Genomic DNA, 17,154 nt, shown 5'->3' on the forward strand with positions numbered 1-17,154 from the left:
TCTTAAAGAAGCGGATCTTATTGGGGACGATGAACCCTCTTCTCTCGCAGGTCCTCATTTCAGCTCTGCTGTTTAGAGGAGAATTAAGGCTACGGACACATTAATCCAGATACATCTGACAACGTTTTCGTTTAAAAACGCTCTCCGTCCACACTAGCGTTTTCAGGCGTTTCATTGTGGATGAGAAACTTCGGGAAAACACCTGCAAACGCTAAATTCCCCTTTATTGTGCATGCGTAAACCCTCACGAAAGCTCACTGAGATGATACAGATGGAAAATAAATAATAAAGTTATCACACAATTCTTCTGACAGGATCATTTGATTTAGCAATATTCACTGATCGTCCAGATCGCTCTCATGTTTCACTGCAGCAAATGCGAGTGAGTTTTCTGTCATGTCTGCAGGACTGTGATATGAAGAGTGTGTGAAGTAACATATTTTAGCAACAGTGTGAAAGTGAACAGCACATTACAGGCACAATACCATTATAAACATCAATATCTATTAGTACAATATGCGTCACATGATTAAACTTATGTCATCGCTTTTAAACAGCTTAGTTTTCACAGTCCACACGACAACACGGAAACAGCGTTTCAGATTCATCCACTTTGAAGAACGTTTTCAAAAAGCTTAATTTTCATTAATAAAAACGGCATGTCAGAAAAAGATGCGTTTTCAAACGGAAAAGTGGACAAGGCCTCGGTGTTGCCCATGTTCTGTGCTTCCCTTCTGCCGGAGTCTCAGGCTTTATAGAGCCGGTCTCATGCAGAAGAATGAACACACATTCGTCATATAATCACCCATGATTAATTAAGCCATGAAGATCATATGATATAAATGATATAAACGCATGAGTGTGTTGTGCCGGTCCTGAGTGGGTCTGTGTGTAAACAGCTGTGGGCCGGGTCGGGGGGGTTCTGGGCTCATGTAATCTTCTGGCTAGTCTTCTGCCAGGAAAGAGTGGGCTGTGTGTGATGTGGTCAACTCTCCGTTTTCACCAAACCAACACGAAAATCACATCTGGTGCACACTGCCGTTCAGCAGTTCGGGATCGGTGCCACTCATAATGCTTCTGAAAGAGCCTCTTCTGCTCACCAAAGCTGCACTTATTTGATTAAAATTTAAATAAAAAAAACAGAATATTGTGAAATGTTTTCTATTCTAAAGTGTAATTTATTCCTGTGATCAAAGCATCATTACTCCAGTCTTCAGTGTCACATGATCCATCACAAATCACTCTAATATGATGATTTGATGCTCAAGAAACATTCATTATTATTATCAATGCTGAAAAAAGTTCATATTTTTGTGGAAACTGTTATCCATTTTATTTTTGAGGATTCTTTGATGAATAAAAGTTCAAAAGAACAGCATTTATTTGGAATATAATCTTTAATAAAAGTCTTTACTGTCACTTTTGATCAATTTAATTCATCCTTGATGAATAAAACTATTGATTTATTTTATTTATTTCCCTCAAAAAAATTAAATAAAAATTCTTACTGACCCCAAACCTTTGAACGGCAGTGTTTAATGTTACAAAAGCTTTCTATTTCAGATAAATAGTAATACTAATAAAAATATAAATGACTGTTTTCATCACTGATAATAATAATGAATGTTTCTTGAGCATCAAATCATCATATTAGAGTGATTTCTGAAGGATCATGTGACACTGAAGACTGGAGTAATGATGCTGAAAATTCACAGGAATAAAATACACTTTACTGTATATTCACGTAGAAAACAGCTGATTTACATTAGAATAATATTTCACTATATTACCGTTTTTTTTGCATTTTTAATCAAATAAATGCAGCCTTGGTGAGCAGAAGAGACTTCTTTTAAAAACATTATAAATCATATCGATCCAAAACTTTTGACTGGTCGTGTGTATTGAGACTATTCTATGTTCTATGTATATAAATATGTTGGTGTGAGTTAGCATGAGCGCTCTCAGGAGTGAATAACGCACCAGAGAGGCTCAGCATTGTGGGAACAGTGCGGATAAAAGAGGAACAGGGACGTCAGAGATCTCCCAGTAAACGGCATTCGTCACTGAGTCTCCGTCACAGGACGTCCTTCCTCCTCAGGACAAGAGCGAGGCGCTGAAACATGTTCACACACACACACACACCTCTGGGGCTGTGTGTCCACACAGCGTCTCGATCAGCAGAGACATGGGGATAGTACTGGACAAAACTATTCGTTTTGGATTCATATGTCTAGAATTTAAAGAAAAAGAAAGAAAAGGAGCACAGGTTTATCTTTATCACAGGATTATTTAGGATGCTCTTGTCTGTTTTTAGAGTAAAAAGGCCAATGAAAAGATTATGAAAGTAAATTTAAAATAAATGTAATTATTATTGTTTTTTTTTTTATTTATTTGTTAATTATTTTATTTTGCTTGCATAATGTGTGTGTGTGGGGGGGGGGGGGGGGGCATTTTCAATTGTGAAAATGGCATGAAAATAAATAGTTGTTTTTTTATGGTAAAAATGCATTAAAAAAAGTGTTCTGTTAGGTTTAGGGTATAGGTTAGGGTTAGATTATAATATTTATAACTGTCTTCATATAAAAGCAGTAGGTGTGTGTGTGTGTGTGTGTGTGTGTGTGTGTGTGTGTGTGTGTGAGTGTGTAGCAGCACAGTGATTGTTAGATCGTGTCCTCTGGGGGCGGAGTCAGTGACACTGGAGTGGGAGGAGTCAGTGGGCGGGGCCAGAGTGCCTTCAACAAGTCAGACAAACATGCTCAGTTAGTCAGTCAATCTCAGGCACTCGCAGGAGAAGTCATTACCATCTGGACTAGCAGTGGGACGAGACGGAGAACTGAGCTGCACCTGTCCCACACACTCACTCACACACACACACACACACTCAGGGGAGAGATCACACACAGCCTCTATGTGTGGCTGGGACCAGAGCGTCCTGGTAAGTGACATTTCTCTGAGCTTATTTCTGTGGGAAGCCAAGAATGCGCTTTACATTACAATCATCTGTTTCTGTTATTTCATTAGTTCAATGTTTAGAGCTTATTTAGTTGTGCAGAGGTTGTTAATTATATGTGGTGTGATTGTTTGTTGTGAGGCTTGTGAACTGTTTTATTGGGGCTTTCTAATTAATTCTTTTTTTTTAGTTTTAGTTCTCGGCTATGAGACTGTAGTCATTTCTATTTATTTAATTCATTTAAAACAATTATTATCTTCTGTATTTATTGGCTGGATGCATCTATATATATATATATATATATATATATATATATATATATTTGTTATATATAAATTTATATATATGTAATTTATTTAAAGTAAAGGTTTTTAAATGATTTCACCTAAAAGTAGAGTTTTAGATATAGTTTTATCTGTTATCTGTATATTTAGTTCACTTACATCTGATTTCCATGTTTGTTAATGTTGAGTTTCTCAGTTTCACTATGAGTTTTGGTCCTACAGCTGTCCTACGCGCAAGACTTTCTAACAAAAGAAAAAACTGTTTTCTGCTCTTCTCTTGTATAAAAAAATAGTACAAAATACTAGTATAATAGAAAATGCTCAACAACAACATAAAATATCCACGGATCAACTTTTTTACTTTAGAAGTTGCTGTCTGTTCTGAAACATGAAATTTGACTAATTCAGGGAACTTTATATATTTATACAAATTATAGAACATTTGTGAACATTTGTAGTTTATAGGAACGAAAAAAGTTCCCATGAATGCACTTTTAATTCTTCAAGAGGTTTAAAAAACACTCTCAAAAGTTTTGGTTGAGAATTTTACCTATTTTGTCTGGAGTGTTGGTTGAAGTATCGGATCGTATCACTTTTGCGTCCCAGTGGAAAAACGTTTCTCCTCTTTTGTTTCTGTTTCTCTCACACACACATTCTCCGGGATGGATTGATGGTTCCTCTGATTCCACATTTAGCCACATTCAGAAGCAGACGGGACTTCCTTCCTCTGTTTTCCTCCATTTGTGACTATTTTTTCCCTCCGGGAAGAAAACAGGGAGAGGGGAAGAGGAACGAGGGACAGTTGATGGACAGAAATGAAGAGTAGGACACTAGAAGAGAGATTGTGATCAGTTCAGCTCAGGATGTCTTTTATTTACTTTAAGGAGCACTTTAGCTTCTCTGTGTTGAAAGACGATTCGGCAACACTTCATGTATGATGCATTATAAAAGCTTTCATATTGCATTGTCTTTTTTCATAAATAGTTGTAAGCAAAGTTAAAATGCCGTGTGATATTTGCAGATTTCTTGTTACATCTGAAATGTGTTGTTTTTCGTGTGTTTTCATAAATTACACTTTCTAAAGGCGTAACATAAGTATTGTAATATAGTATAACTGTGGTTACAATTATTAATGAGACCATACAATGCATTATAAGGTGCATAATTAAATATATTATAAAGGCTTTAACCACTCATCGTGTGGAAAAATGACTAAATTATTTTTTAGTTTTCAATGAAATGAATGTACTATATTTTAGTTTGATAATGTTTTGTATTTAATATTCAGTATTTTTAGGGGATTTTATGGTACTAAATTATATTTACGCTGTATTTATAATCCATTTATTCACTTTTTGAGCACAGACCTGAAAACTAAATGTCCAACTTAAACTGGTAAATCTTGAACTCTTTAAAGCAACAGACTGAAGTTTGATCTCTTTTCAAAGACGACACTTGGCAGATTATTGCTGACGTGAAAGAAGTTTAAAAAAGTGAACTTAAAAAAAGTCCCAGAATGTTATGTTTAAATGTCCGAACAGCACCAGGGGATAAAGTAAAGTTTTACCAGAAACAACCGAGATCTAATTTAGGCAAGAGCAAAAGTTCAAATTAATTTCTTGCTATTAAAGAATATTTGTGTATTATAAATGTTTCATAGGAAAAGAGCATTGATGTAGTTCAACCTTTGCCCTTTACCTAGATAATGTTTAGCTCTCACACAGACTACAGCTCCTCTTCTTGTCCTCAGGCTGCTTCTCATCACAGCTCGGCAATGTTGACTACTGAGGGAGCGCCCTACACCGCGGACAATGAGGAGCTCAAGATGGATGTGGAGGATGCAGACATGACAAAATGGACGGAGGACGAGTTTGAGGAGAAGTGCACGTACGTGGTGAAGGACCACACCTGGGAGGGTCCGGTGGAGAACACACGGGCCGAGGCGTCCTTGCCCAGAAACCTGGCCTTCAAACACCCGGCACACACCAAAGAGGTACGACAACGCCAGCACACACTCATGCTTTCTGAAATCAGGTCACAACACAAGCAAACGGAGAGAGTGTCACATTATCAAACTGAAGAACTTTGAATGGTTGTGATTTTTTGTTTAAACGGCATCTCCATAAAGCCACACCTACTGATCACACAACTGGTATTAATCTTCTTTATCTGCACTGTCAGCCCTTGTTTTGTTGAAAAAACCCTCCCTGTCTACGTCTGTGTGTGTGCTTAATAATTTCTAACTCGCATTGTCACTCGGCTAACACAAACATCCATACATCAGCGCACCGCATGACAAGCTCCTCGAGCACCAGAGTGCAAAAGTTGAGCGGCGCGATCGTTTGCCATCTATCACACCGGGTTTATCTCCACGTCTGTGTCCACCACAGTCCACAAACACACTACTTTCCACCTTTCCTGCGCTAATGATGGCTGACGCTGTGAATGGGATTAGGCTTCTCTTCTTTTCAAAGTGTTTGTAGATCAATAGGAACAGGGTTATGGATTTTTTCATCAATTGCTCTGTCCGTCTTATCTCTTCCTGTGAGCACGTACTTATGAGCTGATAAAGAGTTAGCGCTCTTTCTTCAAGAAACACCTGAGGATCAAACAGGAAGAGAGTGAGTGAAGTCATGTGGGAGATTAGCATGATGAGAGACGCTGTTTAATGAGTGCTTTTAATCGCTCTTTACAGGAGTGCATAGATCCAAACAAAAGTATTTGAAGTATCAAACTCGTACACTGTGAAAAAATTATCGTGATTTTAACAGTAAAAGACTGTAAAATACTACGGTGAAAAACTGTTAATTTGTTAACGGATAGTTTTCATACTATATACGGTGAATAACTTTTTTTGGATGTGAAAAAGAACAAGTCATTGTGTAATTTACAGTGAAAAAACGTATATTGACATTCACATTTGATGTATTTTTGATGAAATAACTGTTTCTTCATAGTTTTTTTCTAATCAGTTATGTACATTAGGGTTTTATGTCACATTTAATGTTGTTAAATTAATGTTTATTGCATTTTTAAATTTCATTTCATGTGTGTTATGATGGTGTTTAGTGTGTGTGAATGACACTGTGCAGCTTCTATATTAGTATTAACTTTCTCAGCTTGAGATGAGCTTTGGTTCATCATGTGACTCTCATCACCGCTGTGATTAGTGGATGTCAGTGTATTACAATGGTACAAAACAGATATTAGTACTTCAATAGATCAGTAAATTAACATATCAGATAATGAAATACGGTTATTTACTGTATATTTGTTAAGTCTGTAAAACCTAAAATGTTGCTACCGTATTTTTTACGGTAAATTTCTGGCCACCATTTTATTACCATAAATTTAACGGATTTTTTTTTTTTTTTTACAGTGTATCACCATTTTGTAGTATAAACTTGGAAAGCCTGTTCCAATAGGCTTTATTAATATAACGCACCTGTATGATTCGGTGTTGTGTAGAGAGGTTAAGCTCTGGCGCTCTCGTCAGAATTGTCCGTGCGGTTAATCAGAGGTGAAGCGGGACAAACGAGTCGTCTCTCTCAGCCTTAGGACACAACCTTGATGACCTTTCACTTCCCGTGGCTGTCGGGAGAGGTGACGGTTGAAGAGACGCATGGCTCTGTGTCTTTCAAGTGCGCACATCTGGCTGACTGTCAATTAATTACCCCTCTTTCTCTCTCACACACACACACACACAGACACACACACACACTAATATAATGATGCTAGCAATGAATCAGAAAATTATTTTGGTCCTCTACCTCTTTCTCAACCACCTGTTTACCTGCTATTTTTTGACCAGGTCATTGGTGTAGTAAGCAGAGATAAATAACTCAACCCCTGGGTTGTTGTGTCTGACCCATGATCTGGGCAACACAAGAAAACTACCCAAACACTGGGTTGTTACGTCTGACCCAGGAGCTGGGTAACACAAAAACTACCCAAAATACTGAAAAAAATAACCTAAAAAATTACCCAAATGGCTCAACCCAGGATTTGGGTAGAAAAAAACACCCAAGATTTTTTTTTAGAGTGTAAGGTCATCTACCTCTTTCTTAACCACCTGTTTATGTATTTTTTGACCAGGTCATTGGTGTGGTGAGCAGAGAATACATCCCCAAAGGCACACGCTTCGGCCCCCTTGTGGGAGAAAGTTACACTGCAGAAAATGTCCCCAAAGATGCCAACAGGAAGTACTTCTGGCGGGTGAGTTGTTTTGTTTCAGAAGCTTTCAATAAAAGTAGGAGCGGACGAGTAAAAAAAAAAAAAAAAAAAAATTACCGGGTCACTTCCTGTTCCACTGACTGACTTCCTGCGTGACATCATGGGCTGGATGGTTACAGAAGCAGTGAGTTTGTATTGTCAGAGCGATCAGAAACTGCTGAGTAAAGATCTGCTGTTTTGAGAACTGCACTGACTGAGAGTGCAGCGATTCGTTCATCTTTATTTGACTGTGCAAGTGTGTGGGACCGGAAGTGCAGGATGACTCTTCAGTTTCTGCTGCTGTAAATATAAACGTCTTTCTTGAGAATACGTGAGCTCGACGGATCATCCGTGTCATCGCAGCGTTTGATCAGTGAAAAAAGTCAGCATCACAGTTGTTGTGCCACTACCAATCCCCTCACTCGTCGTCGCGGAGAAACTTCAGCTCTTATTTATTCATATAGCACATCTAATAGCAACGTTTATTAATTTACCAAGCCTAGCAAATGAAGGCATGACTACACACTCTTAGACATGTACACCCTCACACAACTGTATAGTGAGATCAGTATAGAAGAGTTAGAGAAAAAAACTAAATAAAAATAAGTTATTACTTCAATGAACAGATTACCCTTAACTAAGTTAAAAAGATAAGTTTTCACCTGAGACTTAACAATCTCTATTGTTTGAGCTTGCTGGATATGAAGGGGAAGACTGTTCCACAACTGAAAAAGCTCACTCAACCTTTGACTTTTTCTTAGAATAAGGGACAAAATTGGTTTGTTGATCTTAATTTCCTACCTGATAAATAAAACCCTAAAGGTCATTTGGGGACGTTATGCATTCTTTCCTGAGTTCCTGTCAGAAAGTGCAAAGTCACCCCGCTCTAGTCTTATTTTCTGTCACTTCTATTTTGCTGCCAAATCTAAGATCCCCAAGCGGAACAACTCTGGTCTTTACCTACTAGTGACAGCATTGATATCATTCTTTCCTCAGTTACTGTCAGTCTTTCGCCGTATGGTGCAAGACAGGTGATGACACAGTCACTGGTGAGAGTTTTCAAGTAGAAGAGGAAGTACAGTGTTGACGTTTCAGAGGGAAACCTTGTTTGTGACGTCTCAAAGTGTTCCTGGAACTGGAAAGCTTAGAACTCATACTGAGACAGGCGTCCCCCCTAACAAACTTCAGACGAGTCCTAGGACTGTTGGAGAGACTGTGAATATTAGTGCGGGGGTGTTTGCTGACTCACTGTGTGACTTTATAAGAGCAAATCCCACTCATTTGTTTCACAGACTTGAGAAACACACTGGGGGACTTGAGAACAGAACGTTTTTAATCGCGTCTGATCTTCATTTTCTTCTGTATGTTTTGTAGATATACTCAAATGGAGAGTTCTGCCATTTTGTGGACGGACTGGATGAGGAGAAGAGTAACTGGATGCGTTATGTGAATCCAGCTCATTCCCAGCAGGAGCAGAATCTTGCCGCCTGCCAAAACGGGATGAACATCTATTTCTACACCGTCAAGGCCATTCCTGCTGACCAGGAGCTTCTGGTGTGGTACTGCCCTGAGTTTGCCCGCCGCCTCAACTACCCTGCCTCTGGAGAGATTATGATGCAAAAACTCAGTAAGTTCATGCAAACAACTTCTCTTTGTTTGTCATAGCCCTGGGGTCTCATTTATAACCGCTGCGTGGCACAAAACAGGCCCTGAAAGAGGCGTACGCCACTTCACATGCATAAGTTGTGATTTATTAAAACAAACTTGACAGGAAAATTTTTGCAAAATTTGATCCATGCGTACGAACATTCTGGAGACGGAGCAGTTTAACGACACCGATGATGATCTGAGGGACTGATGAAGGAAAACCACTTTAAATCTTCATTATGAGTCCTAATCATAAATACAGTTCACAATAACAGTTTACATAAATAAAATAATGATTAAAACTATCTAATATACACATTTAGATTAAATATGCCACTCTCATTAATGGAGTTAAGCACTTATTTCACATTTCCGAGAAGTTACAGCATTTTTAATATTCTAATAAATAGAAATATTTGTAGTGGATGTGATGCTTTTGAACACTTTTCCTGCGGCATGCTGAGTTTTAATGTTTTAACTACAGCGAGGATCACTTAGCGCACTATAATAGCAGAACTCATGGTCTGAGGAAATATTTTCACGCAAATAATGATCAATTATTCACAATAAGGACTATCTGTTTCCATTAAAAATATAAAGCAATTAAAAATACTATTTGGCCGGTGGAAAAGATTGAGAAAAACTTTCTCTGAAATGTATTTTATACAGTTTGATTGATATATTCTAAAACAAGGCGAGGATCGGCTACTAAATGATTTTTAACCATGTAATGTGACACACTTTCATATGTTCCTGACGTGGATGAATATGCATATGCAAATGATAGGATATGCATAGTAAAACAAGGCATTGTAAGCTCATATATGGTTATTTCGGGGAGGAGAAGCGTGTTCACAATCTTCCTCTGACTGGGATTATAAAGGGAATTTTGCGCAGGTTCTGGCGTTCGCACGTTTTTTTAAGTTTGAATATTTTTTGGCGTTCACCATTTTTGTCTTTCGGGCGCACATACACTTTTAGTAAGGATCCTACACACAGTTTTATAAATGAGACCCCTGGTTCCTCGTTATCTCAGTTTAAGTCAAAGAAAACATGCCATCCCACTTTAGAGATAGACCATTGTGCAAACACACCAGCGTCTTCTCTTTCATCTGCGTTAGGATCGGAATTCTTTGAACCACTCGATTTCTCTGCTTTCTTCCCCAACAATGTTTTCCTTCAGACTAATTACAAAGAATAGCAGTGTAATGTTCCAGCCATTGGTGTTTGAGGATGTTCTTTAAACATGAAAGTGCAGGCTAAGGTTTGTTTTGCCCAACATAATAAACCGGCAATAAAAGTCCTCAAAGCTGAAAGGACGAGACAGAAGAAAAGATTGATACGGAGGACAGGGGGAGATTATAGTTAGGTGAACAGGCCAGTCAGTGTGACTCCTCTCCCCAGAGTCATGCGCATACCCCGGGGCCACTGGATGTAGCCGACCCCTTGAGCTCAACACACACACACACACATAGACAAGCCTGTAATTACACCTACTCCCTCATACCTGCAGCCTGAAGAGGGAATAATAGCCCCTGGATCTCAAAGCTGAACAGCAGTGAAACCTAGTGTGACTCAGCCCAAGAGAACGGGGTGATCTGACTGACACAACCTCCCACATGAAACTGATTTAGACGTTGACTTTCTATTTCACTGGCCCTGTCTGGTGTAAAACGACAGCACATTCAGCCAACGTGTATCCTAAGTGCCTTCATTCCTACCATCCTGCCTCAGGAGGTGTGGGAGGAACTTTTTCATTTGCTTGCCACTTTAAGAGTAAGGAGAGGCTAGTAAGAGCGTGCGCAAGAGAAGAAAAAAAACAAAAAAAAACTCTCCATTGACTAGTTGAACTTCCTGGCGGCAGGGCTGTGCTGACAGATTGATATCTCTGTGATCGCCGGCTGTTTGTTTTTGGCAAGCTCTCTAGGGAGGAACAGAATTGGTGCTATCTGTGGAAGAGAGGTGGGAGGGGAGAACTGATAACCTCTCGGTTTGTTTACACGTAGCTGCCGGGACAGAAGGATAGGGGAGAAGAGAGTACGGTACATCTTTTAAGGGATGCACACAGTCATATTCACACTTGAATTCTACACAGTTAACCCTGTGAATGTTAAGTGGACAGGAAGCAGGAAGTTATTTAATTGTTTACATCCTTTTAAAGGAGATAAGTATTTAAGACGTATGGGAAAGTAATTTTCTAATTAGCTTTCCACCTTTCATTAAATGTGGGTGTGTGGAAGAGTCCGGGTGGTTTATAATGGGTCTATTTAGCCCAAACATTCTGACTCCTCATCTGATTTTTTTTTATTTTTTTTAATGTGAATTCTGTGCAAGCTTTTAAGTTTGAGGTTGTGCAGAAATTTGGGAGCTCATGAAAGATCGATCACTAAATAATATCCGGTCTCTTTGGACTCTACAAGGGAGAGATCTAGGCATGTAGATCCCTATTAGCAGGACGCCATCCGTCCCCCCACACCCACTCAGTGAACCCCATTAGATAGTATCAGTGCATCCATCCCACCCTGACCGGGGCGCTGTCAGGCTCACATCCTGTAGACCCTAACACCAGACAATTTGTCAAGCTGTCACACTAAGTGAACCACTGGGGTGCTTTGTTGAAATTTGGTTTAAGAAGAGCTATGTGCTCTGGGACAATGGAGCTGCTGTATCCCTCAAATTAATAATAACTGGACTGGATGTACTTGTTTCTCAGTCTCGTTGACAAGTAATATGTGTAAAGCATAACACAAAGTAGAGTTGTCAAAATTGTCAAAAAAAAAAAAAAAAAAAAAAATTTGACGCTTTGAGCGGAATCGTAAACGCCTCTGATTACCCACAATGATCAGCGCACGGAGCGCATTTTCTTTATTACCATTAGAAAATAGTAATAAAATACGATAAGAAGTCATACTCATAAAATATGACAAGAAGAGTTACCAAATCAGTTGATATTTGACTGGTTTTGTCCATCCTTCTGTTAGACTGTCTCACACATGAATTATGTTGAATATCTGTCAGCTGTTAAATTTAACTGCACAATTAGATAATACCAGTTTAGCTCAACCAATCACCAAGCAATGCTTCATTTTGTTCAGTCTGTGTGTAAAAAGAGCATTAGCAATTAAAGAACACACACTTCAGCAGAACATGATCAGCTCAAAGTGTCTGAATCATTTCTGGTCCCAAAAGTTTATAAATGTTACTGGTAGTCACTGTATGAAGAATATTTGGGTATAATATGTCAGTTTACTTTATTTTGCCCTCCTCACTTACAGAAATTAACTATAGTGTCCTGCACACACTAGTAAAAAAATATAAAAAATTATATCTGGTGTCTGAATATTTTGTTGTTGGTTAGACTGTATATTTACAACATGTTTTTGAAGCGCTGATCATTGTAGCCAATCACAGACATATTCGATGAGTGCGTGAACATCATGGCCAATCAGAGGTGTTTATGGTTCCGCTCAACAGTGCTCAAAGCGTCACATTTTTTACACTTTCAGTATTGACTTGGTACAGGAGTCTGTACTTTTTGACAACTCTAACACAAAGAGATATGTGAATTCGTGAGAAAATTATTGACATTGTTTTATTGTGTGTGAACAGAGCAGAGCCTGATTGAAGCCAAGCAGCAAGCGACCGAAGTCAAGCACCCGGTGAAGAGAGAGCACAGCGTTTCAGAGATCTTGAAAGACGTTCTGCAAGAACCCAGCAGACCTCTTCCCACCCGTCCCCGTTGCCCAAACACCCCAGACCGACCTCTGTACCCCAGTCCTGTCTATCCGCTCCGCCCTTCCCTAAACGAGGACTTTTTAAAGAGCGCCACAGTGTTTGGCCTCCCGACCCGCTCCCACAGACAGTGTTCAGCGACGCCCAGCCCTTCTGCACACAGCAGCCCCGAGAGAAGTCCAGAAAGCAGTCCTACACCAGCATCCCTTGAGCCACGAGACAGTCTTCTTTCCTTCTCTCCAGCACTGTACAGTCGAGGCCTGAACCCCTACCATGGCTACTCACCGGCCGGCTCAATGCCATTCTACCCGAACCCGCACTACTCACGCTACCTCATGCCCCACTACCCTGTTAGTAGTCTGAGTGGGCCACCTACCCTAGGGGGAATGTTTCCACACATGTACCCGTTTTACAGCAGCCTGATCCCCCCTCATGTACCCTTCCCACCTGGGATGCTTCCATCCGAGGGCGGTCGACAATTCCTGCTTCCCCCTGACTCTCCGGCTCCCAGGGATCTCCTTCTCCCAGCGGCCAACAGTGCCTTTTCCGCAGCCACTTCTCTGAAAGACAAACCCATCATCCACGGGCACGGGCACCACTACGCTCCTGCTGGCGGGTCTCCAACAGCCGGTTCGGGAGCCTCTACGGGACGCGTTCCTACCAAGCCTACCTCAGCCATTCTGAGCACCAGCCGCACAGAGGACGAGGCCATCAATCTCAGCAAGATGAAACGAGGCTCCGCAGGCTACAAAAGTCTCGATTATCCACTTAAGAAGCAGAACGGGAAGATCAAGTACGAGTGCAATGTTTGCACCAAGACTTTCGGTCAACTTTCCAATCTCAAGGTAAGCAAGAGGACTGTCTCTCTGTGTGCTATATTTGAAATACTCCTCGTAGTGCCTAGTAGGGTTGTGTATCATTTGAATTTAAACGATTCCGATTTTGATTGCGATTCTTATCGATTCCTGATTTCGATTCCAATAAGGTATTAAAAAAAAAAACGTATATATCATTCACATAGTCTTATTGCAAAACATTTCATTTCAGCTGAAGATCATGAACAAAAATCAACAGGCTAAAGAACACTTTGCCTGTAGTTTAAAAACACCATATAAAAACAACTAGCCTAACTAATATACATTTCAAGCATTATTAAAGACAAGTAAACACTCAGTAATTAAAAAATTACTTTGATTCCAGAACTGGATTTCAATTTGATTCGATTCCCAACTCTAGTGCCTATCTAAGCTATCTTTATTTTCAGGTTCACCTGCGTGTCCACAGTGGTGAACGACCCTTTAAGTGTCAGACCTGCAATAAAGGATTCACCCAGCTGGCCCACCTGCAGAAACACTTTCTGGTCCACACCGGAGAGAAACCCCACGAGTGCCAGGTAAAATAAACATAAAATGTAATATAATGTACAGTCAAACCAAAAAATGATTCAGACACTTTGAGCTGATCATGTTTTGCTGAAGTGTTTTTTCTTTAATTGCTAATGCTCTTTTTACACACAGACTGAACAAAATGAAGCATTGCTTGGTGATTGGTTGAGCTAAACTGGTATTATCTAATTGTGTAGTTAAATTTAACAGCTGACAGATATTCAACATAATTCATGTGTGAGACAGTCTAACAGAAGGACTGACAAAACCAGTCAAATATCAACTGAGTTCTGCTCATGTTTTATTACCATTTTCTAAACTATAGTGAATAAACTGTGATAATGTGAGAAATGTTGAAGGTGTCTGAATACATTTAGTTTTGACTGAGTTCTCCGCACAGATGAGAGCGAGATCCTAAAACTCTGCTTTGACCTTCACAGGTGTGTCACAAGCGTTTCAGCAGCACGAGCAACTTGAAAACACATTTGCGGCTGCATTCTGGGGAAAAGCCCTACCAGTGCAAGATCTGCCCGGCCAAGTTTACACAGTTCGTCCACCTCAAGCTGCACAAACGGCTACACACACGAGAGCGTCCACACCAATGCCCACACTGCCACCGCAACTACATCCACCTCAACAGTCTGCGGCTCCATCTCAAAGGCTATTGCTTAGCGCTCATCCCTCCTCCCAGCTGCAGCCTCGACGAACTCAACCGCGTCAACGAGGAGATCGAACGCTTCGACATCAGCGATAATGCAGACCGGCTGGAAGAGATGGAGGGCTTTGACGTGGACGGCATGGTGGAGAAACAGATCTTTGGTTTGCTCTGGCAAGAGATGGATTTTAAGGCGTCGTATCACGCGGTTAGCACTAGCGGAGACCGGCATCCGTCGACACCGTATCGTCTGAGCGAACATGGAAGTGAGGCGTCGGTCATCAAGGTTCATTGCAGCAGCCCTATTCAACTCCTACCCATCACGGTTAAAAAGGAGACAGAGGAGGCCATGGAAACCTAGCCGACGAGACGCTTTGGACCAGAATACACAATTCTTCTCAAAGAATCAGGCCTTTAAAGGGATAGTTCACCCAAAAATGAAAATTAGCCCATGATTTACTCACCCTGAAGCCATCCTAGGTGTATATGGCATTCTTCTTTCAGACGAACACAATCAGAGTGTAAAAAATGTCCTGGCTCTTCCAAGCTTTATAATGGCAGTGAATGGATGTATATGTATATAAGTCCATCATAAAAGTGCATCTATCCATGATAATAGTGCATCTTGTCATACACACCTATGATGAGTTGAGGGAGAGTAAATCATGGGCTAATTTTCATTTTTGGGTGAACTGCTCCTTTAAGTTCAGGGACTTCAGTACTCAGGGCTAACAGACATTGATCCATCAGTGCTCCAGTATGTCCTACACAAATGATAAAGACAATCATATCTTTTTTTTAATTATTATTATTATTATTTGCTCTTCTTGGTGTTTATTTTTAAGTTTGTTACTTAATCTATTTAATTTATTGTTCAACGCGTCATTCTTCACAACCAATACAATGTTTACAATGACTCATTGTAATTTACTGTTTTATATATTTCCTTCTACTGTCCTCTTCTTTGTGGATGGTAAGTGTAAATAGTGTCCCGGTTGACTGTGATTTGATGCGCGACTGCAGAGAGCTTCCCACATTCAGGTTGATTTTTTAATGTGGGCTGAAGTCAGAGGAAGGTTTTTTTTTTGTTTTACTCTAGGAAAGGTTACATATCTGTGTACGTGTTTTACATAACATTTATTTCTCTTAATGTTGAGCTCTACACAATATAATGAATGCAAAAAGGGCATATTATATATTAACAACTGTTACCTCAGATGTGGGAGTGTGTGTGTGCGTGTGTGTGCTTGTATTGAGAGCTATATGTGATGTTTGTTTTGCTAACCAAATGTCCCAGTGTGCAGTTCTGCATGTGGTCCAAAGAAACGCAGTCTGTCACACACAGGCTGTGAGATCGACACTGCTTCTTCTTCCTTATGTGTGGCACATCACTGAAACCAAAAATGAGAAAGAAATGAGAATGTGTAGAGACTAACCAAAGCGAACTCTTCAGAGATGTGCAAACGCAGTGTGAGCTGCTGCGACTGTCTGTTCTGAGGTCAGTGGTGACGACCACCTCGGCCTTCGTATGCACTGGCTCTTTGTCTTTCATCTTGTGTTTGTACTTTTCCCTTTGTTTTTAATATGATTCTGTCCAGCGATATTAGCAGGAGACACATGTGCTGTGAGGTAGTAGTAGTATCTCATAGACTCTCTGTTCTAAAGTATGACCAAAGTCTACACCTCATCTTCAGCTTTAAATTAAAGAAAAAGACTGTCTTTGTTTACATACTGGTTTACGTAGCTATTTAAGTACAGCTTTGACAAAATGTAAATTATAATATAAATCTTCACTGATCTAATGCATTTTTGTCGCTTGTGTGCTCTTTCATTATATATAGGGTACAAGGTTTGATTTTATTCTCCTCTAAACCACCAAAAACTGAGCGCAACACTTTCCTAAACATCCGCGGGAAACTGGAACATTGGCTGATCCTTGACGCCAATTCATTCTGAGAGAAAGGTGTTTTGAGCCTCGAGAGGGATATGGAGATCAACAAAAAATGGTCAAATATGTCAAATGTTTTGGTTTGCGAAATCAGGGGAGCGCAAAAACTTTAGTGAGAAAAGGCAAAAGCATATATCTCTTCAATTAGAAAATAAATTTGGCATTCAATCAGATTTGTTATTTTTAACCCTTAAAGAGTTTTTGCATCATGATGACTTTTGTTTTTCAGATAAAAACATAGTGTTCAAATGTGCAAAAAACGTATTTGCAATTAAATACAACAACAAAAAACGGCCAAAAATACATTTAATTTAGAAACTAAACATCCGTGTGAAACTAAA

The 17,154-nt window shown here is 39.8% G+C and overlaps 1 protein-coding gene across 2 annotated transcripts; it reads left to right on the top strand.

Moving 5' to 3' along the window:
- The first annotated feature begins 2,684 nt into the window (after positions 1 to 2,684).
- On the top strand, positions 2,685 to 16,664 carry prdm1a (PR domain containing 1a, with ZNF domain). Of its 2 annotated transcripts, XM_079894109.1 has the most exons (7): positions 2,685 to 2,935; positions 4,985 to 5,227; positions 7,330 to 7,449; positions 8,821 to 9,073; positions 12,703 to 13,670; positions 14,090 to 14,218; positions 14,651 to 16,664. In XM_079894109.1, exons 1-7 carry the CDS (start codon positions 2,909 to 2,911, stop codon positions 15,224 to 15,226), a joined length of 2,316 nt encoding a protein of 771 aa, XP_079750235.1. In that variant the 5' UTR covers positions 2,685 to 2,908; the 3' UTR covers positions 15,227 to 16,664. The 2 variants fall into 2 exon arrangements, with proteins under 2 accessions (XP_079750235.1, XP_079750236.1); XM_079894110.1 differs by lacking the exons at positions 2,685 to 2,935; positions 4,985 to 5,227; positions 7,330 to 7,449 and adding an exon at positions 7,550 to 7,591.
- The last annotated feature ends 490 nt before the right edge of the window (positions 16,665 to 17,154 follow it).

The sequence above is a fragment of the Squalius cephalus genome (genome assembly GCF_949319135.1).
Source record: "Squalius cephalus genome assembly, chromosome: 15".
In the NCBI taxonomy this organism is placed as follows: Eukaryota; Metazoa; Chordata; class Actinopteri; order Cypriniformes; family Leuciscidae; genus Squalius; species Squalius cephalus.

What these genes read in the sequence shown, in the direction of transcription:
- prdm1a (XM_079894109.1), top strand. Translation starts at nt 2,909, where the DNA reads ATGTGTGGCTGGGACCAGAGCGTCCTG. An exon ending in ACCCGGCACACACCAAAGAG is followed by an intron (nt 5,228 to 7,329) that starts GTACGACAACGC and finishes TTTTTTGACCAG; the next exon opens with GTCATTGGTGTGGTGAGCAG. An exon ending in GTCAACTTTCCAATCTCAAG is followed by an intron (nt 13,671 to 14,089) that starts GTAAGCAAGAGG and finishes CTTTATTTTCAG; the next exon opens with GTTCACCTGCGTGTCCACAG.